This window comes from Pezoporus occidentalis, unplaced genomic scaffold, assembly GCF_034315485.1.
Source record: "Pezoporus occidentalis ecotype Australia unplaced genomic scaffold, CSIRO_AGI_Poc_V1 ctg15, whole genome shotgun sequence".
Lineage (NCBI taxonomy): Eukaryota > Metazoa > Chordata > Aves > Psittaciformes > Psittacidae > Pezoporus > Pezoporus occidentalis.
In genome coordinates this window covers 195,566-221,665 of record NW_026913316.1, presented here as the reverse complement: position 1 = coordinate 221,665, position 26,100 = coordinate 195,566, and the positions used below count along the sequence as shown (strand labels likewise).

Genomic DNA, 26,100 nt, shown 5'->3' with positions numbered 1-26,100 from the left:
GGAGTTTAAATCCTCATTGTTTTGTGATGGCTTAGCAATCGATATAGCAGGTAAATGTTTAACAGGACTGAAAAGACTTTTTCAGTCCAAACAAGACAGTGTAAGCAAGGTAATAAAATAGAAGGAGGTGGTTTGACAGCATTTGGAACAGGTGTGAGCCTCATTCCAGATATCCAGGATGCCCAAAAGATGCTAAAATGTTAAAAACTCTACCTTTCCCTATGCTGGTCCCTATCTACATGTCTTTTATCTGAACTATGACTGTTAGACTCGCAGTCTCCCAGTTCACCCAGAAATCCCCAAGTTGCTTAGCCGTACTCCTGAGGCACTCCAAGCCTTGTTTCCTTTTGAATGGGGTTGGGGAAGAACTTTAAACCAGGACTCCAACCTTTCCTCAGTTCAAGGAGGCCAGTTTAGTTCTCAAAGTGTTGATGTGCTTGTTGCAGTCCAGCCACACATCAAGAACAGCCCCTTTTTATTTTCTGCACGAATAACCATACACTGATTTTTGCTCAGTATCTTGAAAATTCTCATTATCCATGGAATTTTGTGTGGTAATACCCTGTGGAAAGCTGCTTGTCTGGCATGGCAGTACATGGACATTTAAGAATTGACTTATTTGAATGAAGAAGTTTGGAAGGCTGCTGTGAGGGTCAGACTCATCCATCTGACTCTCAGGTTCTGCTGAAGCTGCTTTATACTTCTTCACAAAAGCTTTAAAACTGCTGTGGGAAACCAGGAAACAGAATCAGAAGGGTCAGAGGCTGAACTACTCTCACTTCTAGGAACAGACAGGTCACCAGAGGGTTGTAGTTTATTGTTGGCATAGCGCTCTCAAGGGACTTGTACCACCACAGCCCACAGCACCACATTTTTAAGATTTCCAGAGATATCAGCACTGTGCTCTGTAAGAATCATAGAATCATAAATGGTTTTGGTTGGAAGGGACCTTAAAGATCATCCAGTTCCAACCCCCTGCTACAGGCAGGGACACCTTCCACTAGACCAGGTTCCTCAAGGGCCCGTCTAACCTGGCCGTGAACACTGCCAGGGATGGAGAATTCACAACTTCCTTGGACAGCCTGTTCCAGTGCCTCACCTGCTTTAAGATTCTTTTTTCTCTCTCCCATCCAGAGAAGAAAAAAAAACAAACCAACCCCCCAAAAACTCTAACTGTACTTTTCAATGTGATTTTGATTTTAAAATTGTAATGGGAAAGTTTAATAGCCAGTTTTAAAATGGCCAGCTGTTCCACATGGCAGTGAAAGCACACAATCACTTTTGCTGATGTCCAGAAACATTTCTATCCTCAGAAAAAGGACTCAGCGAATGAGATTTACTGACAAATATACAGGCATGTGTCTCAGAGCTGTGAATAAAGCAATTGTTGTGATGCAATTAGAATTTAACCTTGGCCAACCTCACAAACTTATTATGAAGCATAGTACAAAATTAATAACACAGACAACAGAGCTGAAGAGTATTACATGAATCTAAAGCAGATGGCTCTTCCCATTCCTTGCATAATTTCAACCAAAACAGAGTAGTCCAACCCCAGGACAAGCTGTCTGTTTGCACTCCTCTAACACCTTATATATTTTGATATGTCTATGGCGTAGTTTTGCTACAGAATCTAAGCAGGAATTCCTGTTTTTGACTTTTACAGTTAAGTTTTAAGACACAGAAGCTTAAGAAATTACACTGAAAACTGCATAGCTAATTGGATCACCTCTTCTCTACACTGATTCCTCTAACAAGGCAATTACTACCATAAATGTCAGACATTCTCAAAACAACTGAACATACTCTTAATGATGCCAGCAGTCTCAACAAATAGCTGTACCATGGTCATTTTGGAGTTGTCTACTACCCAGCATGTTACACTTACATCATAAAGAAAACAAAAAGAAACCCTCATAGGAAGTGATACCATTTACTTCCAGACAGTTACATATGTCAATATTAGCTTTGCTAGAGGGAAAAACAAATCCAAGAATGTTTTGGGGTTAAAGTGTGTTCTCTTTAGATACATTCCATTTCATATTGCACTGCCAGTTAAAAAATGAACTGGGAGACTTGATATGTGAAATCTGTTCTGCTGTTGGTAAGAAGGACGGTTCACATGGCCAAAACTGGTGCTGGTCAGGGGTGTTTGTTCAGCTAAGTGATTTGGGCAGACAGATATATGCTATTTATAAAAATATAAAAAATGAATGGCAAATCTTCATTTGGAGATAGCAGAGGGTACAAAAGATTCCTTTGTCTTTGATTAGCATTGTGATTTTTTTTGCTTATAGTAATAAATAAACTAAAAAAAAACCCCAAGAAACCAAACCAGATTAGGAGCATCTCAGGGCAGTCTGATTACTGCAATCATCTTTTCCTGTGCTAAGCTCTAGTTCCAAAATGGCACTGTTGATTTTCACAAATCTATCTATAAGTGTTGGTCTCTGAAATAGCTTTAGGAAGGCCAACATCTCATAAGTCTCAAAATTAGCCTGTTATAACTCCAACTCAATTATTGCTATCCTAAAATCCACAAATGCTTTGATCATAGTCTTTCTTCCTTCTTCCTTTGCCCTGAATACCTTGCTGATACGAAACTGCCTCTGCTGTGGAAGAAGGGGCAGGGACAGCTGGGGAAGCACATTGCTGCTTTAGCAATGGCCATCTGAAGATGCTGAAATAGGACACATTTTCAATGAATGACATTTTATCATCTTTTAGAACAAAGAAAAAATGCAAGCCTGGATTATATTCTGCTCTGTGTTCCTGTGCTATCATCCTTTTCAGAGCAAAATGTTTAGCACAGGCCATTGCAGTGGGCATACCAGAACAAGACTGACTGGAAAAAAAACCCTCAGGTTATCATAAACAACTGTTATTACAGTAGTGTCACTCTGAAAGGTGGGATTACACCTGTATCCCACTTGTTATGCAGATCTTTCATGTAATGCAGTGACCATGCACACAGGAAGTTCAATGTAATCAGCTGATTTGCTAGCAGCTACTCAAGATTTCTCCTGCGCAGCCTGTGCAGGCAGTGGCCCATGTCCAATAGCCTGTCAGTAATAAACTGGCACAAAACAAATCACTCACATGTCTCAACCATTCAGCCTGCTATAGGTTCGCCTGGTTACTAAAGTTTTTAATCAGTAGTAGTAGGCTCCAGTTAAGGATGTTTATTTAAGCAAAGAGGATTTCTCCTCAAAGTCACTTCTGCCTTGTCATTTCCAGAACCTCAGAGAGCTGTGGAAAGTAATATTAATATGCAAAAGGAAAGAATCTTTTTCAGTATACTATTTCTCAGTAAACTAGTGAAAGGCTGAACAATGCTGTTTTATTGCCAAAAAAATGTGCATGTCTTTCATGACACTAGTGTTAGAAGGACACAGTACGGGGGGGCTTACCAGCAACACCATGAATTGCATCATGTTAGCATAATGGTATATAAATTATTTCTTTCCTCTGTCAAGCTGGCAATTTAGTAAGATGTCACAAATATTCACAGACAGGCTTAGAGTCTTGAATCCCTTCTCTTACAGCCAAATATTCCCACCAAAACCCAATCTCTGAAGTAACGAGATGCTTTAGACCCTGGCTACACAGTGAAGCTCCCACCAGGAAACGCTAACTGGTGGTAGTAGCTGCCCTCAAAGTAGCAGAAGGGAAGGTAGGCAGCATACTATCTTCTACTTCCAGATCACAACTGAAACAGTAGACTCAGAAGTACTGTCCTGACCAAGGTCTGAAGCAGCATTTTAAGTGGGATGAGAATATGGTTTCAAAACCCTTTGGTCAAGGTCAACTTGCTTCTTAGTTCTTACTGCCACCTGTACAGGGGAGTGATAGGAACTGTTGGTGAGGACTTTGTGGATATTCATGGGAATGTGGTGTGGTGATGAGTGAGGGACCCAGAGCTGTGAGTTGGAGTGGTTTGGCTCAGGCAGTCACTCCCACAGGGGACTGCGTTAGCTGCGGTAGGGAGGCAGTAGTGGGGAGCTGGCGCTGAAGCAATTAAGCATGAGTCAGGTGGGAGAAATGGTCTGTTTTGATATTGTAACTATGCAGAGGCTGCTGTTTGTGAGGAGTTGTGTGTGCAGACTGCAAATAGTCTCTATCACAGTTGGAAATGTGGTGATTCATTGTGGTCACTGTGTTTCTACCACGACTTGTTTTCTTCCTTCCAAATTCCAGTACTCCTCCTTATTTCATTGGGCTTTTTGTTCTGTGTTTCTTCCTGGGCTTCAGCAGTCCATAGCAGACAGTCATGTCATCTTCCTTAGCCCCATAGACATGGCATGTGGAAGAAACTCAGTCCCCCCAGCATTGTTTGTTTCTCTTTTTCATCTGCTGAGCATCAGTAACCTGTATTTGGGTCCTCTATAGATAGCCTGTGATAGGCTTGCATGTCCTAGGAGGCTGCTTGTCTGTCACTGGACTCCTTCTCTTCCTCCTGCTAGGCAGATTGTGCATCTGTGGGTCAGAGAAGAATAATCAGGATTTGAAACAGGCTCAGAGAAAACTTGGAACATAAAACTTGGCAACATCACCCAGGCAATTGGTGCTGGAATCTGACTAACTCCATTCTCTCGGGCGCTCTGCCAGTCTCTGCTGTGGCCTTTGCATATTTTCAGACATAGACAAGTTAAAATACTAAAAAATATTTTGCAGTCTGCCACCATAAGCAGCTGAAAGACTGCGAAGCCCTTTATTCAGGACCTTTAAGCATGGTAAGTACAGCCTTCTTTTTTCTTTCTTTCCTCAATATCTGCAGAGAAGGCATTTCAGAGGTTCTGAACTCAGGCAAGTTCTTCTTCCCAGAAAAGGCAAGAAACTTATCTGGCATGCTTTCCAATAGTTGCCCCAAACACCTCCCTTCAGTAAGAAGTCTCACACAGAAAATCCAGCTATGTCTTTCCCCTGGAAACTGAATAGCTGTTCTTCAAATTTTCTTAAAATCCATCATAGCTTAAAATAAAATACTGGATGACTACAAATTACTTCTTTATCCAGCTGGCAAAGCCAAAATCTTTGACCAGCACTGACAGGAAAACAAGTGAGCAACTAGAAGAGCAGCTCTGGGGGCTGAAGAAACATTCCAAGCAAAGAAATATGAAAGCCAAATGTACAAATGGCCCAAAGTTTATATTACTGACTCAGTAATGCAGCCTCAACTGTAAACATACTGAGGAATTGACTGACTGATACCAGTGAATTAAATTAATTCAAATGCATGAATTCAGCTTATAAAATTAGCAGCAGCTTATCCCTGGCCATGGCTAGTGAGCTGTTACTGTATGCATTTATTATGACTGTAAGATAAAGGTTAACAGCACAGGGCTGCTATATCACTGGTGGAATAGAAGACATGATGGTCAAACAAACTGGAGTGCTTGGGAGGCATATAAAGCTGGTGAATATAACTGGCAGCCTTTTAAAGGGTTAAGAGCAGGGGGCATTTGTATTTACCGGATGGGTCTTGTACCTACTTAGGCAGCCACTAAAATAGTCTATCCTGCTCTTGAGATACTAACAGCCTGAATAATAAATGTGTCTCACTTACAAACCACTCTGTAATTTCACAGCAACTCCAGCTATCACCATCATGCTCACATTTCCCATCTTTCTGCAATGGAATGACCTCCTACTGCTAGTCAACCAACTCTACTGCCTGTCAACCAACACATGCTTTCATAGGCTGTTGCATTACCTCCTTCATCCCTTCCCTTAGAGTTCCCAGCTTTTAGTATTTTACCTGTTGAATGCAATATACTCTTTGCTTCTTCCTCCAGTCTCTTGTTCCTCCTTGTTGAGGTCCAGAGGTTTTGGCTCTGTAGAATGAGCCAGAAGGTGCAGAGAATCTGGTGCAGCTCTTGGAGAGGATGAAGCTGAAGTCTTCCAAGTCACATAGCTTTGTATTGCTGTGATTGATGCTTGGGTTGATATCTCATTTCTCCAGGCTCTCAGAAACTGGCAAATCCTGTGGCTGTCTTACTTTTTATGTTCAGTTTGTATCTGCTTGTGTATTTTGTTTGTTCCAGAGTACACTCAGGGAGCTGGGCTCAGTTTGGTGTAAAGTGCTTTTAGTAATGATTTCTCTTACAGAACAACAGAATATTCAACAGATCAACTATTCAACAGAAGTGGGTGACAACTAGCACTAGTACTGGGTTATACTGATATTTTAATGAGGATGCTGGCACCTACTTGCTTAGAGTTTTGTACTGTGAGATAAATAGTAAACGGATAGGTACAGAGGCAGTACACAAACAAACACAAAAAACACCAATGAGTTCTGACAAACAGACCTACCATGAAAACCAAAACCCATTTGTGACAATACTGCTAGAGTAAGACTGAGCTCTCAGCTTCATGCAACCTGCCAACCTTGCCAAAGTTTTACTCACACACCTGACCGAAAGAGAGCAGCAGCATGTTTTGCTGCCAGGCAGGAGAGCCCTGGAGGTGGAATCTGCCACTTAACCTGTTTAAAAAGTAATAAAAATTGTATAGATGGGTGTGAAACCTGCCCAAGATTTAATCTCTTTTGCATCTCCTGTTGCCCTTACAAATGAAATCTTAAACCTACACATTAATCAGTTTGAAAAACAGGTGAAAGAAGCAAATTAAGACATTAATTAGATGTGAAGTGACCTTACCTATTAAGGTATGAAATACAGCAGCTACAGCACCAGCCACAACCATGCACAAAACTGCTTTGATCCTGTCTCGCTTGCTGTTCACAAACACCAGACCTACATTTTTGAAGTCACTCATCGGACCCGTGAAGAACTTCATCAGGGAGTATGCCAGCCCATAGCTGGCCAGCATCTCCACAGCATCTTCCTTGACAGCAGCGATGCCCCGATTCAAGGCCTGTTGAAACACAGAAAGAGCAAATAATGTAGCACATGTGGAAGTGAACCCAAACCAATCTTCAGCAGCTGGTTTCTGAAGGACCAAGCAAGTTTAGCTCTCATCGTTTTCATCCTGAGTTGGACCTTATTTCTCTGGGTTCAACAGCAGTAGCTTGTGACTTGTGACACAGGCAACTTCATAATTTGATATGAACAGTAAATTCAAGTCAAGTAGACTTGAAGATAAGGTAAATATCTATTTGTGAAGTATATAATGGAACTCCTGCTATACCACAAGTCAGTGTCTCTCCTTTTTACAGTAATTTTATGACCTGCTAATAATCATGGATAGTACAAGACCATTTAAATTCCATTTTGAGGCCTCAGCCCTAAAGCAAACAAAGCACAGTCCTTGCAGGCCATCCTTACAGGTAAAAACTCTGACAGTATTATATGCTAAAATTTTAGCTCAATTCATTTTTTTCAGTGTAATGACCTTTTCATTATATCCCATGTAATTGTGGATAGCTGATATTATCCTGTGACATTTATTATGAAACTAGGCCAAATATGCATGTGCCTAATTGTTCTCCTTTCATGAATTTCGCAATGTTCCAATCCTATATTCATTTATATCTCCTTGTACCATATTTGAAAAGAAATACAGCCAGCACATATATTTCAAGACATTCAGATTCAACTAACCTACTAATTCATTCTAGGTCTGTATGTAGGAAATGTCTGCCAATGAATCACTGAGAATTAGAAGGATTATTTTTATAACTAAAGCGAACCATAGAAAAAAATGTGTAACATTGCTTTAAATTCCAGCTTGCACCAAAATGGTTCTAAAATATGGAGCAAAAATTACAGAATGATAACTTTTATCTTCATTGTGACAGCATCAGTCATCTGGTACACCCAGCAAACTGTTAAAACAAGACTAGGTTCAAAAAGCATGAAGGATGGAATACGACTTGTTGGATTTAGTTCCTATGAGTTATAGCTGATGCATGCTGACAGGGCCATGGCACTGAGGCCAACCTGGAACATCTCACCAACCCACCCTCCAAACTTCAGTCAATCCACTTACACAGCAGTTCTAATACTGCTTTTTCTGAATGAACAAACCAGGCAGAGTATCATCAGGTAATCATAATGAAGTTTTTCTCTTTTAAATATAAGCATAGTCTTTTTGTTGCAGTCTTCTGACTTTTTTTTTCCCCTTCCAAAGACCATGTAGGCAAGAAACTACCACTGACTTCAAAAGAAACCTCATCCCCGTAGCAAAAATGAGCATTTTTCCTACTGTTCTTTTCCACTATTTCTGTGAGGAGTGCTTAGTTTTTCCAACTAAAACTGCACTGTCAGAACAAGAAAGAGCTGTAGAAAATATCAATTTCTCCATCCTTGGTATCTGCAAAATCTCTCTCTTGCAATGTGCTTTGACTTGAACACCTGAAGCTCCAAATGTTTTCATTTGTGTCCCTCCAGGTCCCATCCTGAAAATACTATATAGAATCATAGAATCAATCATAGAATAATTAGGGTTGGAAAGGACCTTAAGATCATCTAGTTCCAACCCCCTGCCATGGGCAGGAACACCTCAGACTAAACCATGTCACTCAAAGCCTCGTCCAACCTGGTCTTCAACACTGCCAGGGATGGAGCATTCACAACCTCCCTGGGCAACCCATTCCAGTGCCTCACCACCCTAACAGAAAGAATTTCCTCCTTATATCCAATCTAAACTTCCCCTGTTTAAGTTTTAACCCGTTACCCCTTGTCCTGTCACTACAGTCCCTAATGAAGACTCTCTCCCCAGCATCCCTATAGGCCCCCCTTCAGATACTGGAAGGCTGCTATGAGGTCTCCACGCAGCCTTCTCTTCTCCAGGCTGAACAGCCCCAACTTTCTCAGCCTGTCTTCATACGGGAGGTGCTCCAGTCCCCTGATCACCCTCGTGGCCCTTCTCTGGACTTGTTCCAACAGTTCCATGTCCTTTTTATGTTGAGGACACCAGAACTGCACACAATACTCCAGGTGAGGTCTCCGAAGAGCAGAGTAAAGGGGCAGGATCACCTCCTTCGACCTGCTGGTCACGTTCCTTTTGATGCAGCCCAGGATACAGTTGGCCTTCTGGGCTGCAAGTACACACTGAAGCCGGCTCATGTTCATTTTCTCATCGACCAACACCCCCAAGTCCTTCTCTGCAGGGCTACTGTGAATCTCTTCTCAGCTCAACCTGTAGCTGTACCTGGGATTGCTCCGACCCAGGTGTAGGACCTTGCACTTGGCATGGTTAAACTTCATGAGGTTGGCATCAGCCCACCTTACAAGCATGTCAAGGTCCCTCTGGATGGCATTCCTTCCCTCCAGCGTATCAACTGAACCACACAGCTTGGTGTCATCGGCAAACTTGCTGAGGGCGCACTCAATCCCACTGTCCATGTCAGTGACAAAGATGTTGAACAAGACCGGTCCCAGCACCAATCCCTGAGGGACACCACTCGTTACGGAATATCTGCAGTCGGTACATGAACCTTTTCTGGGCTATAGATAATTCCATCTATTGCACTGATAAGAGTTAAAATTATATTTAATCTGTAGATGCCAAAAACACTAGAGTGTGCATAAAACTGTATGCAGTTTGTGAAAAAGACTGTGGCCTTTGAAATTAATAGTCAAGTTTAGCTGTCTTTTGTGATGATGCTTTTGATGATGTTGTAATCCATATCAAGGTGTGTACAGAGTTATAACCTTTTCATTTATATTTCCTATAGATGCTGAATCTCCCTTCAGCTGTCGCCAGTGATAGACAAATAGCCTTAGATTACACCATATAGAGGGCTTCTTGATCATGGCTTTCACCTCCTTTTTTGTCAACAGTGAAGTATTTCTGGCAGCTCCACTTTAGAGAGGAACAGCTAACCAATTTCAGGTAGTCTGGTTTAAAAGCCTTCTGTCACATGTAAACAGCTGAATTATTTCCAGCACAGTTTCACAAGCACAAACGCTTCCTTCCTGCTTCAGACAGCTACAGAATACCAAAGTATGTGGAGGATGGTAACCCAACTTCTGACAAGGTCCCTGGGATAAACATGGCTTTAAGAAATCACATTCTGTCAAGGAGCACTGTGATACCTCTGCAGAGAGACAGATCTTTACCAAGCACAGTACCCAAACCAGTGAAAACAGCTCTGTGTGACATGGGCTATCTTAAGTTTTTCCACCTAAGGAGGACAGGCAGAAAGACTTGAGCAGCTCTCCTTCTCTCCCTCTCTGGTTTTACAGGCTGAACTCTGATCTCTTTTGTATGAAGAAATGACAGCCAAGTAGATACTTCTGAGTAATCTTCCCCAGAGACACACTGTGTACCAGGTAAGGCAGACTGGCAAATTCCAAAAGGAACTTTCATAAGAGGTATGTTACCATTAATTTATACTCCTGTGGAATGGCTGACATGATGAAATACTCTAGAGGGTAGCCCTGAAAAAGCAATCCTACCAAATGCTTCTTTGGAAAGATTCTTAGGAAATGAATTGTTAGTAAGGCTGCGTACAGATGATTTAGCTTCTGTAGCTTTTTTTTTGCTTTTTCAGTTTAAGATGACAACGCAGAAGGTTCTTCATCCTCATCTTCCAAACACTATATATGAATTTTAGTAGCTTTTCTACCCATGTACCTTAGAATATTTTCACTACTGAAGCTTCTGATGTCATATCTGATATCCTTAAATACACAAGAAATCCCAAATACTTCATAAAGCATCTTAAGTGCAGTATGAAAGACAGAGGCACTTCATCTTTCATGGCATGTCAGCCATGAAGTTGGTAATCTAATCTCCTGTTAAGTTTAATTTCCTTTTATATTTTCAATTAAATCTCTCACAAAGTAAGAAGAATATAAACCAGGGCAAGGTCTCAATTTTTTTATGGGACACTATTTTGTACACTTTTTGTGTGAACAAAAATCAATAAAATTTCATCAGTAGCATCCGTATTCCACGTTCGTTTCATACACAACAGAACATATCTCTAGAAAGATTTGTATAGCTTGTCAATAAAATCACACAGAACTAGGTAGTAATAAAAACAACTATTTAATAGAAGAAGTTAGCTTGATCATACATATTTCAGATGTCATCCTACTTTCAGATGGCTTATTCACATCAAACTTGAAGGGAAAACTAAGAAATCCAGATGCTGGAAGAAAAGACTGTTGGTGATGGTACCTTCTCCTGCGTTTTTAATGAACAGCTAACCTAATAGGTGAAAATGACACAGTAAATTGCTATTCATCAAACGTGATTAAAACAAAGCCACTGACATCGGTGACTCCTCTTTTAGAAATAACAGAAAAAAAACCACAGAGTAATTCCAAGCTCAGCACAATCCGGTAAGTACATGAACAGGTTAGTAGAAGTAAGTCTTATTCCTAAAACACCTCTCAAGAAGGCAGACACCAAGATCTACAGCTGGTATTATGCAATGTCTTTTTGTAACACATTATTTTATCGCTAGGAAAGATAAAATCTTTACTAGGGGACCAGGTACTAACCTCTTGAGCCATTTTTTAAAATGAGTAATTGTGTGCTGTCCCTAATGTTCATTAAAATCAGAGAGAACTAGCATTTATATAAACTCCCATCAAAAAGATTCAAGTCAGAATAATACACCTAATGATATTTCAAGCCAGTAACCACGTCTTTACAATTGGGTACTACAGCTGGCTTTATCCTCTTAGAAGGAACATATGAGACCTCTATCAAATTCCTAGGACATGCATAATGGATGAATCCAACAAACTTCTGTATGCAAAGGCAGTGATTCAAAAAGCAACAATTCTGAGAAAAATGTCAAGTCTAGCTTTGTCCTATTTTGCCTGAGCTCTCAGCACTATTCACTAATGTTGGCAGAAAAGGTTTGGTTCGAGTCTACAGCTACATACCTCTGCTGCCAAAAATTCAAAGTCTGTCCATTAATTCAAAGTCTGTTGGTTCTACAAATCTGGCCATTTCTCACGTGATCCTCTCAGAGACTACTGGATGACTGATATCATATTTTTTATCGGATTAGACATATAAAGGCATTAAAAAGAAAATCCACTGAGAAAGCCATGTGTATTATATGTTTTTTTGCTGCTTTTTCAAATGTTTTAGTACCTACATACCACATAAAATTTAAACAGTCTATATCTAGAAGGGAACACTTTCTACTTCATTTGATGTTAACTATTGACTATGCAGTCAATACTTGACCAGTGCATGTGTTCCAAATAAGAGCAAGTAAAATCCAAGAAGTGTAATTCTTGTCAGTCCTCAGTTTTGCTTATCATGGAAAAGCAGACTGTGACCTAGTGGAAGCTGGCCTGTTCCTATGGTTTCTTTAAAGCTGGGATTCTGCCTAAGATGTTTTCAAGTCAGTTTTAGCTAGTTACCTACTTAAGCATGACAGCAAAAACTCACTCAATTTGGAACTATGTTCAGTTCAGTGAACATCTGTAACATGTTTTCCCTCCTCCTACCTGCCCTCTCCTAAGAAAACGGAAGAGAGACAGAGTGTTCAATCAAAAAGCAACCTGATGTAGGGGACAGTCTTTCTCCTGTGTCAAATAATCTCTCTCCCAACAACTGTTGGCTGAGTTTTCATTTACTAAATCCTGTCACAGTGAAATCTTTGGTATCGGAGGTACAAGCCGGCTTCTGCCTCCCCTCTCACTGCTGCAGAAACTGTGCTGCCAGAAGGACACCTGACAGACCCGGTGCTCTGTACATATGGCATGATCAGACCGCTGTGTCCATGCAACCTGGGCGATACCACATCTGCATCTCTGCTTCTGGATCCATTTCTTGTAAAGGCAAGGGCCCGTGGTAGGCAATTAGAGGGAAACAGCTGGTACTCTGACATAGGTGTGTGTAAGACTTCCATGGCCATAGGCACAGGAGTGGGAGGAAATGGGATAAAAATAGCACAGCATATTTATTCTGGCTGAAGAAGACTGCACATACATAGAGTATGAGGAGATAGCCCTGAAGGGGTGGAAGGAGTCTGACCTTGTAGCTTGAAAACTGTTACTTTTTTTCCTTTTGTTTTGGGGTTTTGTTTTGCAACACTTTTACCCTAATTCAGTATCTCTAATTTTGGTTCAGCATCTGATGTAGATCATGTGTCAGATGACTGAAATGCCATCTGAGGTCAATTCCTGTTAGCCCACTATTAAAATACTTTACTTCCTCCCTGCTCCCCTACTAAAGCTGGCAGTCAGCCTTGTCCACAGTGCTGCAAATGCTGACACTGCTTCAACCCACTGAAATAATCTCAGTCCCCAGCAAGAGACCGTGTCCCAAAACCATGATCTGAAGGAAGAAGAGATGCCCATCCTGAGAGAGGGACACCTGGACAACCCAGTGGTACATGGCCTGTCTTTGGAGAGGCCATTCTTGGAAGAGCATTAGGACTGCCCTGAAAATAAGATCTAAAATTCTTGTGTCTCTTGCTTCTTTGCCATTCAAAAGAAACTGCAAATGCAGGCGTCATGGTTTTGTCTTAAAAAAGAGTCAGTGTACCAAAATTTCAATCAAATTTACCCTGCATGCTTAAGTAATGAGAATATGGCCTAGAAGAAAGTCAATATAATCTGTGAAACAAAAAACAAGCCGTGAAAACTGAGTGCAACCAGTAGCATTTTTTTTTTCCCATTCACCTTCCTGAGCAGCAATGGAAAGCAAGAATAAACATTTTTGCAAGATTCCTACTGTTACTTGAAATACCTATTACTGTGACCATGACCAAGATTTCAGTTTTACGTGTTGACACTATCCATTCACCATCCAATATCAAAGCTGTATGAAAGTGTGCCATGGGAGAAGTTTAAATAAAGACTCTAAATCCAAAATAACATCATTTCAGAGCACTCACAGCTTTCACTTGACCTGGGTTATATCAGGGAACAGCACTTTTTAATAGGCGCAGCCAGGAGGCACAGGAATAACTAGGGCAGCAGTTACAACAGTGAAAATCAGTGAAAATGGAAATCTTTCCCACTGCAAGAACTAACACAGAGGAGAATGTGTTGGGGTGCTGGAAGAGTATCTATTGCATGCTGCCCTAGGGCACCTACCGCCTTTGTGTAGAGTCATGAACAACTGGCACAACAAGGCAGAGAATAATATAAAAAACACACAAGACTGCAGAAGATAATGGTGCAGGACCATGGGAAAGAAAACAGCTGCAGTGAAGCCAAAATGTGCCTCATTTAAAGCTACACTTAACAAAGTGCCAGAATATTTATGACAGGGAGAGATCGTGGAGGGGTGAATCAGTTGCTGCAGATGGTTGCCTCCCCAAAGGACATGGAAAACACTGATCCTGAAGCCAAGAGAGCTATGAGCCGTGACAGTGGGAAGCCCTTCGGAACAAATTCCCTGGGTAGTCCTTACTGAACAGGATGTCTGATACCTGTATGAAAGAGGCCAAAACCACTGCCATTTCCACTGATGGCTGTGGAGAAATCCATCCCCTAAGGTGAGACCATAACCACTAATTTTTCTGGGACTTTTTTTAGGCAAGCAGTGCTTGTAGGGGCACAGAACAGAAGCAAAATGAGCACGTCAGAGATATTGCCCTGCAGTATGACTTTCTCGCTATCCTCTAGCTGATGCTGATCAATCATCCAAAATGTATGTAAGTGAAACTCACAGGGGCATACTTTGATCTCAAAGCAGCATGCAAGTGTTTCATTCAGGTTTTCCCAAAGCTCATCCACAAAGGTGAAAAGCATTTGTGATTACATTACAGAAGTATGATAAACTCCAGGCTATTTGTCTTCAGATCTTCCTCACGTGGAGGCCAGTGATTCATTTCCTCTCAAAAGCTATTTCTATTTCTAAGTCTATGAGTATAGACAAATAAAATTGAGACATAAATTGAGACACATAAAACTAGAAGAAGGTCAACTCACTGTCTCTTCAAAATGCCCTGTGGAATAGCTATCATTTCTTCACCAAATTCCATTTTGATTACTTTTGAGTGCTAGAAAACACTGGGGAGGATACAAATGCATATCATATGTATCCACACACAAAGAATATTTGCCTTAATCACAAGTGATAGAGTATCTGCATCAATGCTCCTTATTTTCTCACAGGGACAGGCTCTGTTCTCTTCGTCAGATTATCTCCCCAAAGTAAAAAGTAAACTGATTTACTACCAGTTGCATATTTCATAAAAATCCCATTTTCTCATGTTTATAAATTAAATCTCTGCAAGGACTGTTCTAAGACTTGTTCGCATGCACACAGCAAATTTAATCTACACAGGTCCCATACCTGTCAAGTCTCTCACAATTCTGGCATATTGCCTTTTTATTAGCATTATCTCAGTTTTTGGTGAAATACTCCTCATGGCTCTCTCCTCCTGAAATGGAGATTGCCACTTTCTCCATGATCACACCTTCTCACTAGGCTCCAAACAGAGAGATAGGTTTGGGTTGGAAGGGGCCCTTGGAGGCCAGTTTAGAGCTGCTGCCCCAGGTTGAACATCTGGGAGACATTGTGCAGGAGACCCCATACCTTCCCAGGGCAACCACCCTGAAGGCCACCCTCACCCTGAACCTTAACATGTAACCAGAAATGGCATCTGAAGATCCACGGCTGTCTCCTTTGCATATTAAAACACACTCTCAGGCCTGCAAAGTTCATTTGCCTGAATCTCCATGTCCCATGTTTGCTCCTCCTTTCCTGAAGGATCTTTTGCCTCATTGCTTTGTACCGCTTCTCCCTGCTGCTCCAAAGACTTGCTCTGTACCCCTTCTTCCCACTTTCACCAAGGATCTTGACAATAACTCAAATATACCTTCACCTCATGGCAAGAAATGATATAGCTCCACTTGCCTTCCAATTTTTACCCATCCTGTTCTGCTGGTTTTGGCTTTTTCATATATAACTCACAGCACTTTTCAGTGATGTAGATGTTGTATTTGTTTCTTGCATTGCACATGAAGCTAGGCTTTTGCTTTCTCATTTTTTCACATATTATTAAGCAGTATTTCTTCACATAAGGTCACCTGACACTCCCAATTACAATACCCTGTATTTAGTGTAAGTCCAATTTTAAACCCTTTAAAAAAATCAGCCTAGGCAAAGACCTAAATTAGCAAGAAAACAAAACCAAACACAAAACCCCAAGCAAATACTGCAAAAATACTTTTGCAAAATGCAAAGACAGGAGAAATCAATGAGGTTTGTCCATGGCTTTGTAGATTTTATACCCACTTTCCTTAAACTTTTGATGTTAAACAAATCCTAACGCATTCAGCATTTGGTGAAAACTCCTGAAATTTGGCAGAGGCTGCCGAACGTGACTTTAAAATGGACCAACATTTGGCCAGCCATCTGCAAAATATGAGTTGCAGGGATTCAGCAGAACTAGGTAAAACTACTTTGCCTGCACAGAAATGTTGTCTATATTTCAGCTGTAACAAGTCTACTCCTGAGCATTAAAATTAGACAGTGAAGGTCAAGCACCACACAACAGATACTGTATAGGTTCAAGTCCTCAAGGTACCAGGAGACAAGGAAACACTACTTTTTTTTTGCTCAAAGCAAAAGGGAAAGTACTTCCCTTTCCATGGACTGAAGTTGCTGTACCCTACAAAGACTTCCTTCTCTCAGGAATTATGAAGTGGGTTATTCTCCTATCTTGGCTTTCATAGAAAGGACCCTGGAGGCCAGATCTGTAAAATTTACTTTCATCGCAGCTCTCTTACTTCTATACACTTTCTACTCTTACTTAGTGATTAAGATCCCATGTCCTCCTACTCGGAAGACAAATAATTGTCATTTCCTCTCTATTTCCTTTCCATGTGCTATTTAAGTGATGCAGTAATCATATCCTGCAAACTCTGTGAGAGCCAGCAATCAAATTTAAGGCTGTCAATACTGCAGCAAAGTATTTTAGAATCATCACAGGTAGTATTTTATGTACCCCCTCATGGTTGCTCTAGAGAATACCCTCCTGCTGCTGTCATTTAGGGTTACTAATTCTGCCACAGACAGAGCTGGTAGTCAGATAGGAGAGTTGTGTTACTTCACTGGAGTATGGCCATGCAAACAGGTATTGGGGTTTGGAAGCCTCCCAGTATGGATGTCCTGTGAGGGGAACCTTCTGTTAGATCAGCAGCTGACCCCTTTGGGAAATAAATCCTTGAGACACCTAGTTCAGTGGTAGATGTCCATGCTGTTTGATTGCAGAAGATCATGAAGTTCAGCCTCAGTGACAATGTGCAGGATGGGACAAAAAAGGTTTCATACAATGGGGGTGTAAGGGAAGTGGTGAAAATGTCAGAATTGGGGGGTGGGGGGTGGGGGTGTGTGTCATATTTTGTTGTCTACCTCTTGCTCCCTCCCTCTGTCCCCCAGTGTAGCTCAAATTCATAGGTAGCCAGCAGCAGACCAAAGTAAGCGCAGCTGGCAAACTGCAACACCTCTGTTGTAAGTGGGGCTCCTCTAAATCATTCAGAGCAATCTGGAAGTGTCATCACATGTCTGCTAGGCAAAACATGTAAAGTGACTGAGAATCTGCCACTTAATGAACATCACTTGTACATGATGAAGAGTTAAAGCAAACTGAAGCTAGGGTCTGCGGGTTTTGTTCATTAAGCTTGGGTAAATGTTCTCTCTCACTGAAGACAAGAGAGATAAAAAGCCTGCTGAGCAAGTGCACAAAATTCTTGGCTCGTCATATGGCTGGGCTTAGGAAGAAGAAAGGCAAATAACTGCAGGTTGGTCTTTCATCTTCCTCACTACTGCACTATGTCAAAAAATAAAAGAACAACTTATAAAGTGCGTGCCAAAGCTACCACTACAAAAATACACAGAACCATTAAATAAGGTTTCTGTACCTGACTTAAGAAGTGGGAACTTGCCCAGCTGTCCCTGAACATGTAGTACAGCCCTACCTTTATGTGTACTTAGTGCACTATGCAATTATCTACTGTCCATTACCTTACTCGTAAAGCATTTACCTCCTCATGTGGCCCAGCACTGACTTCTTATTTATGTTGTAGGGCTTTGCCCAACATCAGCAGAGCACAACATATTTGAGGTCTGTGATTTTCATCAGCTGTTGTGTCAGGAGCAGGGAGCATGGATGGTTATGGTCTGTCATTAAGCAGCTGTTCCCTCCAGCATGCTGCCGGCTAGGCAAAGCACAGTTTGGGCTACACAAAGCAGAGTTTGTTAGGTATGAGTGCCTGAGACTGCAAGTGTAGAGCTGCCAGATTAGCTCATGTCCTAATTGCTTAGAAGCGATAAACAGAGGGCACCCAGATCACCAGCCTAAATACAAACTTAGTGTTTCTGCTGCTGGAAACACCCGTCATAAACAAGCCCATAACATCAGTAAGAAAGTCTTTCATTTGTATCTATCTGTTTTCTTTCCCTTCTATTCTTATTCTTTGAGGCAATTTTATTAGGACGAGGTTACTCAGTTGAATTGGAAACAAACTGGATAGCGATAGTGATTTTCCTTCTCTAGGGCTAGTGAATTTATTGCAAAACACACTTTGAAGCACTTCTAGTTACTACAGCACTTTCCACTACTCCCATACCTGCAGAAAGCAATGGTCTCACTAAACCAGTAATTTTGTCTCTAGAATTTAGCTGTTTAAAATAAATGGGAAATGGGTGATAAAGACGAGGGAGTAGAGGAAGACAGAAAAAAAAAGGTAGACTTGCTCCAAAGTGAATTCTTTCTCTTGAAGATCTAACCTTCTATGCCCCCAGCTTGAGTTTTGAGAAACCTGAACTTCTCTCCTGGTTCTTGCAGGTGGTGTGATAAGATTGGCTAACGTTTCTTGTTAAAAATAGCTCAACCAGCTCTCTCAGTATCCAATGACATGAAGTCAACAAGTGAACTCACAATGAAATTATAGCCCATGGTTTTTTTTCCAGCGGGTGGGTGTATGGAGCACAGTAACTGTAAAGTTTCTCTTGAAATCATGCACTCTTTTTGGAACAAGGGGAAGCACAGTTATATTTCTACACAAGCAAGGCTGAAAATACCCCCTCTGACCTAGAAGAGCAGGAGGCCACGGGAGAACCTGATTACTGTTGCTTATGTGATCTCATGGCAGCTGGCAGCTGTTGCTGTTATAATAAATGGCTTTCCTTGATACCGGAAATATGGATAAAATACCAGTTAATCTGAAATGCAATCAGGATAGATATGCTCTATTCTTACTGGGTTCAACAAAAAGGGGAGAACTGGAATAGAACTGGAAAACGTATCAATGCTTCAAGCTTTTCTTCTGTACCTGTTGGCAACACATAAGTTATGGAGGGAGACAAAAAGGCATTACTTCTGAATATACAGGGACATACAAACCCTTGAGCCAGGGGTTCACTGGAACAGTTCTCTGGAACTTCTAAATACCTGGCAACAGTCAAGCCTGGTGTACCTTCAGCAAATACTTGGCTAATGTTTCTACTCAGAATTCCTTAAGCAGTACCCAGGCAGCTGTCTTCTCAGAGAAGAAGAGACTTAGAATCACCAGTGGAGTTGTAGCAAGCCTTGTAACTTATTTCTGTGCGTCTGGCAGGAATGAGTCCTAACCAGAAGTGCAGTCACAAGTGATTTTGTGAGCCAAATATGTGGAGTAATTTGATACCTAATGTAGTTTCAGAGGTGTCTACCTTTAGGTTCACAAAATCCAAATTCAAAAGATATATATATATATATTTAAATCTTTTCCAGCTGAAGAGGTGATCAGACACACAGTGGATGGGCTCCTCCACTGGGGAGCTGTAAAAGGTGTCACAGTAATCCTTAAATGTCTTCAGCTGGTTAACAGCATCTCCAAAGACACCTTCGGCAACAGAGCCCTCATCATCATAAGACACTTAATTTGTAAGCTCAATGCTCTCCTCATCCTTGTGCCTATACCAAACTTAACTCCAAGCTTAAAATTATCTTTACTGACATCCTTTCACATTCATGCACTCCTTATGACATGATGCAATGATCCCATCTTATCAAAAACGATTCTTTCAATAACAATGGACATTTTTCTACTAACCCACTCCCTCTAACTCCTCAACTTGAATTGCATGGTTGAAACATATCAAGTGTCTCATGATGGTCTTTTTTTCTTCTGTCTTTTTCAGCCTTGTACCTTGTATTGTATTTTGTTCTCTGGCATTGAAGATTTCATCAAAGGATAAACTGTAATCTGTTGTTCTAGAGGGATAAGTGTGGTGAAGAATTCACTGGGTAAGACAAGCTTATAGGTCATACGATGCTATCAAAGCAAGCTAGCTCAATTTTTCAGTCCCCTTAGTTGAAACCTATTAGATTATTTTCATTTATTTTATAAAAGCAGAAGACCCTGACTTGTTAAGTTCAGTAAAAACACCAAGGGGTTCTCAGAAGCTTAAGTGAAACTGATGCTGAAACATCACAGTGCAGCAACAGGTAATTTTGCCTAGTAGGGCTTCTGTCTGAGTCACTGATTTTAAATAATGGATTTCCTTACTCCTGGATTTCAAAAGTAGCAAGAAATGTGATGTGATAGACTTATCTACCATTCTTTCATGGTAGTACTCTACATTTTGCAGAGGTTTCACTGCGAGAACAGCCTCCTGTCACAGTCCCTCTACCTCCAGACCAGTCTTGTTCTGTTTTCTGAATCATTAACAACCCGTTTCCACTGAGCAGATGCAATCTCTTTTCTGTCTTCCCCCTAGCTGGGTTTTTTTTTTGTTCCCTGGCTGACAGGCAGGGGAATACACAGGATTTAAAACAGCTAATTTAATTCAGCACAGCTAAAATTTATCTCTGAGCTGCTTTAATGTGAAATACAAAATTGGCTCCAGATGGGCATCCTGCCAAGATTCTTACCAAGGAGGAGAGAGTCAAGTTGAGTGTCACACTACTGACAGTGTGGGGATTGAAAAATTGAGCTGACTTGCTTTGATAGCATATTATGGCCTATAAGCTTGTCTTACCCAGTGAATTCTTTATTACACTTCTCTATCTAAAAGAACAACAGATTACAGTTTATCCTTTGCTGAAATCTTCAATGCCAGAGACAAAATACCACACAAGGTATGAGACTGAGAAAGGCAGGAGAAAAAAAGACTCTCATTTGCAAAGCCCTGGATGCACCTGCAGTAAAAGGACCTGTGGACAAGTGCTGCTATGAGGACAAGTAACCATAGCAGCCTTCCAGTATCTGAAGAGGGCCTATAAGGACACTGGAGAGGGACTCTTCATTAGGGACTGTAGTGACAGGACAAGGAGTAACAGGTTCAAACTTAAACAGTGGAAGTTTAGATTGGATATAAGGAAGTTCTTTACAGTAAGGGTGGTGAAGCACAGGAATAGGTTGCTCAAAGAAGCTGTAAGTGCTCCATCCCTGGAAATGTTCAAGGCCAGGCTGGACAGAGCCTTGACTGACATGGTTTAGTGTGAGGTGTCCCTGCCCATGGCAGGGGGGTTGGAACTAGACCTTAAGGTCCTTTCCAACGCTAACTATTCTATGATTCTATGATTCTAAGTTGATGGACTCTGTAACTAGCTGTATTTTCCCTTAACAAAACTTGAAAACTTGCAGGGGGTGCAAAACCACAAACATGGTATTTTTCTATCATAATCTACCCAAACTACTTGCCTTCTGTCTGACCACACTGACGACTCTGGTGTGGTGCAGCAATAAAGTGGGAAACAAAGGACACAATTCAGCTCAGCTCTGGATTCTGAAACTGGGGGTGTAAATAGCTTATGCTGTATTTGGAGTCCTCAAAAAAGTGTAGCATAAGCAACTCTAATGGCTTCACCCTTAGGGTTTAGCAACACGGTTTAAAACCTTTTTTGCAAACATATCCTATCCTCATTCATCTGTTTATTTAGAAACACTAATTTTCTACTGAAAATAATATCCTCTACTCATCATCACATTTCCATGGACTCCAGTATTGGCAGAACTCCAGCCCTTGGAGGCTGGTGGGCTTTCTTTGTTCAGGCTTCCAGGGCAGTCAGAGAAAAACATTAAGTGCTCCCAAACCAGACCACCAGCTTGAACTGCAATGGGCACACCATCTTGAGGTAAATATAATGATGAAGCTCTTGTAGCAGTGGCGCGCAATATTAGAATACAAAATCTCAGATGCATGCATGAAGCCAACAGCACACAGTGATCCTGACAGAACTCTCCTTCTATACTTGCATGGTAGAAAAACAGAAGTAAGGATACCCACAGCAACTGTGGAATACTTCTGGGAAGTAAGTGCCAGGAAGGCACAAAGACTACAGAGTCTCCAGGTGCAGGTCAGGAAAAAATTAAGTCTGTGCTGGTCTTGATGAATAAATTCTTTCTGACATCAGGGAAATGAGGTCCTGGAACATGCCTTGTAGAGCAGAGAAAAGGTCTGAAGTATTCTGAAGCAGTCAAGACTGGCTGATGCCTTAAAACAAAAGCTGGAAGATACACTTGCAAAGAAAATGAACATTTCTTTGAGATAATGCCGTGTGATAGTTTTAATTGCTACTCCCTCTGGCCGTGTTCCCGCTGATAATCTAATATGTTTGTTCTGAGGAAGGCACATTAAGAACATTGCTCATACTAGTCACAGGTCTCAAAGGAAAATGTATAACTGGAGCTAAAACTAGGCTATATTCTCCTGGAATGCAAGAAGTGCTCTAGCTTAGGAACTGTGGTCTAACAGCTGTAGGAGTATTGTGTGATGGTCCTCCAAAGCACTGTCATATGGGAATGGTGATTCTAAAGAGAGAGATCGTCAAACCCAGCTTACTAGAACTGTAAAAGCATAGGTCTCTATTCCAGGTATTTAAGACATTAATGATGCTGCACAGCATGTACCTTTTTTAAACTATCTATTTGAAACTCTTTGTCTCAAAGAGTCAAAAGTATGGCTGTCATAAGAGTAAAGTCAAAGCAGGTGTCATGACAACTCTCTTGAATAGTATAACCTGAAGGTTAAATGATCTGTAAAGGTCCCTTGGGTCACCCCAAATTTACTGCAGGCAGAAAATTCCCCAAAATTGGTTACAGCGTACAGCAGGACTCTTAACCCGCAGAGCTCTGGAGACAATCCCCAGGAAAATACACCTCTACACCTGTTGCTAGTGGGTAACATACAAGACCAAATGAATTTGTCCCTTGCAGGTTGATGTAACAGCAACAGATTCAGCTTTCTTTAGGTCATCATGCACTTGACCACAGAGCGGTAGATGGTGTCACAGAAAACAGCTTCTCAGTGCTGCCCACTCTCAGATGCTTTAGACCTTTTCCATGCTTTCCTCCTCTCACCCTCTCCATCCTTGGCTGCATCTCTGGCAGCTCAGGCATGGGGCAGGGATGTACCCTCTCTCCTGCTTGCTGGCTGAACCAGACCATGGTGGGCGCCCACTGTTCTTAGGTCTCATCACAGATAGCTGAACTAGCTTTAAAAGCACTGCAAATTGCCTCTTGCCCTGCCATACAGTATGATCAGACTGCCTTAAACATAGGAAAAGTACTGTATTTTCATAAACTTCAAAGCAGAGGAAATATATCTCTTTATGCATATTCCATTGTCTGTAAGACAACTTGCTACTTCTTCTTGTCTTTTTGGAAGACCTGACTTTATGGTTCAACTTCATTTTAGTGTTTGATATTGGAGAACATCCTTTGTTGAGGCTACAGAGGAGGAGGACTATTGCTGTCATTGCTGTCTGCAGATTTAAGCTACCAGGGGTGACTGATTTGTCAAGTCCAGGCAAGAGTGCCAAAATCTTATAGTAAGAACTGAGCTGCAATAATTCTGTAACTCAATTAACAATCTCTTAAACAAATACAGCTAAAATCTGGGTGAAGGATTTAATTTCTTTTCTTAGCTATATGACTTATTTCACTCTGAACAAAAGAGAACTCCTCAATTACACATTCAAATGCTGTAAATTTCTTTTTGCAGCCAGTAACAAAGCTGCTGCTGTTGATCAGAAAGGCTTAAGGAAAAGAAGGTATTTATTTTTATTACAGAGCTTTTGTTATGTCTTCTCCCAGGAGACTATCTTGATTCTTTTTAATAAAGATGCCTTCGAGGAAGCAGATGCTTGTCACAGTGGTATCTAGCGGACTAAATCTTTTCTCCCTGAAACTGGGCGGGGATTTATCACCAAAGAGCCTTGAATTAAAGGCATTGCAAAATTAAAAGGCAATTCTACTCTGAAGCTCTGTTGCATGCTTATCTTGAAACCCACATAGCATATGACAAAGAGTGATAGCTGAACCTCCTTCAGTCATGGTATTTATCTGAGCTCCAGTTTGGGGATCAACTCCTGAGTCCCGTTTGGGCTAGCACAACTGTGTTCCCCACCACTCTCAGGCTTCTTGAGAAAGATCTACAGCACCAATGGATGTACTGTCAGTAAAGGTAAAACCCAAATTTTTCTGCTAACTACCAAATGGACTGGTACACTCTTCATGTTTGTGCAAGGAGATCTGCAATGCAAACACTCAGACTAGACCATGTGGAATGAGATGGGGCTCCAACCAGTAGTACGATAATAACCTGAAGCACAAGCTTCTTTTTTCAAACTCACGTTTCATGAATGGCAAGTAAATGTACTTAAAATGCTAATTTATGCAAGGGGTAGGACCTGATCTGGTAGTCTCTGAACTCGGAGCTACTCAAAAGTGTATTTTTGCCTTGAGGAGTAACTTTCCTTGAGTATTTTTGCTTTCCCAGATGTCTTACCAGAAGATATGGAAGGATGTAATGACTGTTGAGACCTCCCCCTCTCATCTTGTCCAGCCTCACAAACTTAAGCAGATGAAAGTATATCAGCAATGGAAAGAAGGAACACTACAGTTCTACATGAAGTGGTGATGCTACGCTTGGCTTTGTTATATTTAATATTGCTTTTAATGTTCCAAAGGTAACAGATTTTAAAGATTGCTATTGACCATGCTACCTGTGATCATGACAAAAGTCACATCTTCTTTTGCATGATTCGGACACGTTTCTTTTATAGTTGTTATATGAACCTGTCTTGAAGTTTCAGATACGTAGTAGCCTTTGCTTTCTGTCCTAAATTCCTATGTTGGACATTTAAGGGCTGTTCACAAAGTCTTCCAGACATGTTTACATTTCAGAGCAATGTTTACCTGGAGTACTTCACAGTTTACCTTGTACTATAATAAAATAATTGTATAAATGCCATTTACTTATTTTAGTTTTAAAATACTGGTTCAGATTGGGGTTACCATTCTTCTGCAGAGATCGGAAGAATTAAAGTGGCTTAAAGCACCAACAAACTCAAGAAGGCTTTGTACCACGTCTGTACACTGTGAAGCAAGCCACGGTGCCACAGCTACAGCACGGGGCTGTGCAGTGGCTGGTGACCGAGACAGTGTCCGTATGGATCTGGAAGTCTTCCACAAGGGTCTTTCCAACTTTCTGATTCCAGGCTGGTTTGTCTGCCTATAGCAGATTAATAAGCTGCAAAGCAAGCCTACACCAGACCTAGACAAAAACACCTTCATCATACTGGCACTAAAGGGCATTTCAATAATTTGTCTTTAACTAGAAGTCATTTTTCTCTTTCCTGCTCCTAAAGAGCTTGATGTTAACATCATACATTTGTTTGTTAATTATTTCAGTGACAGCATTATGTCATGCCACAGAAGAGTATGATTTCCCATCAGGACAAATTAGTTTGGAATAAATAGATTTTAAAAGAGGAAAGTGAAATCTAGATCAATGCAAGAATGGATATTCTGTTTTGAAGCCATACATACAGTCTACATCCTTATGCTTCATGACTTAACATTTTTGCACTTTTGGATTGAGATTTATTGATTCGGTAACAAGTCAGCAAGTTCTTTGGGATGCTCAGCTATGTGAATTCAGCACGCTTACCAAGCTCACCTGCTCACCACGAAACCTGTGATAGGAAAACAATTTGTTAGCTGGGAGCCAGCAAACCCTATGGAAACATGCAGGCAGTTATGCTTGTGCTGGTAGGTGTGAAATGGAGGGAGAGGACAGGCTTGGAAGATGCAGTGAGAAAAGGTTTATTAGGTTTAGAGGAAGAGACTTGAAGACTTCAGGCCATAAAATACTTGCAAGTATGGCTCTGGCAGACACTCAGTATCTTTCTATGTTCCACTGCAGCAGACATATCTACCTCTGCATCTCCATCAACAGCAGTAAGAACAAAGGAGACCTTGAAGTCAA

At 41.1% G+C, this 26,100-nt stretch overlaps 1 protein-coding gene across 3 annotated transcripts in view; it reads right to left on the bottom strand.

Moving 5' to 3' along the window:
* Positions 1 to 26,100, bottom strand: part of ANKH (ANKH inorganic pyrophosphate transport regulator) — a 97,652-nt gene that overhangs the window by 34,341 nt on the left and 37,211 nt on the right. The window contains exons 1-2 of one of the 3 annotated variants that reach the window (XM_062610796.1): positions 5,759 to 6,101; positions 4,369 to 4,476 (exon numbers count right to left, since the gene is read on the bottom strand). In XM_062610796.1, the coding sequence (XP_062466780.1) occupies positions 4,369 to 4,411 (43 nt within the window). In that variant the 5' untranslated portion in view covers positions 4,412 to 4,476; positions 5,759 to 6,101. Of the gene's footprint in view, positions 1 to 4,368; positions 6,102 to 6,662; positions 6,880 to 26,100 lie in introns of those variants that run through there. The other 2 variants (XM_062610794.1, XM_062610795.1) reach the window with 2 other exon arrangements.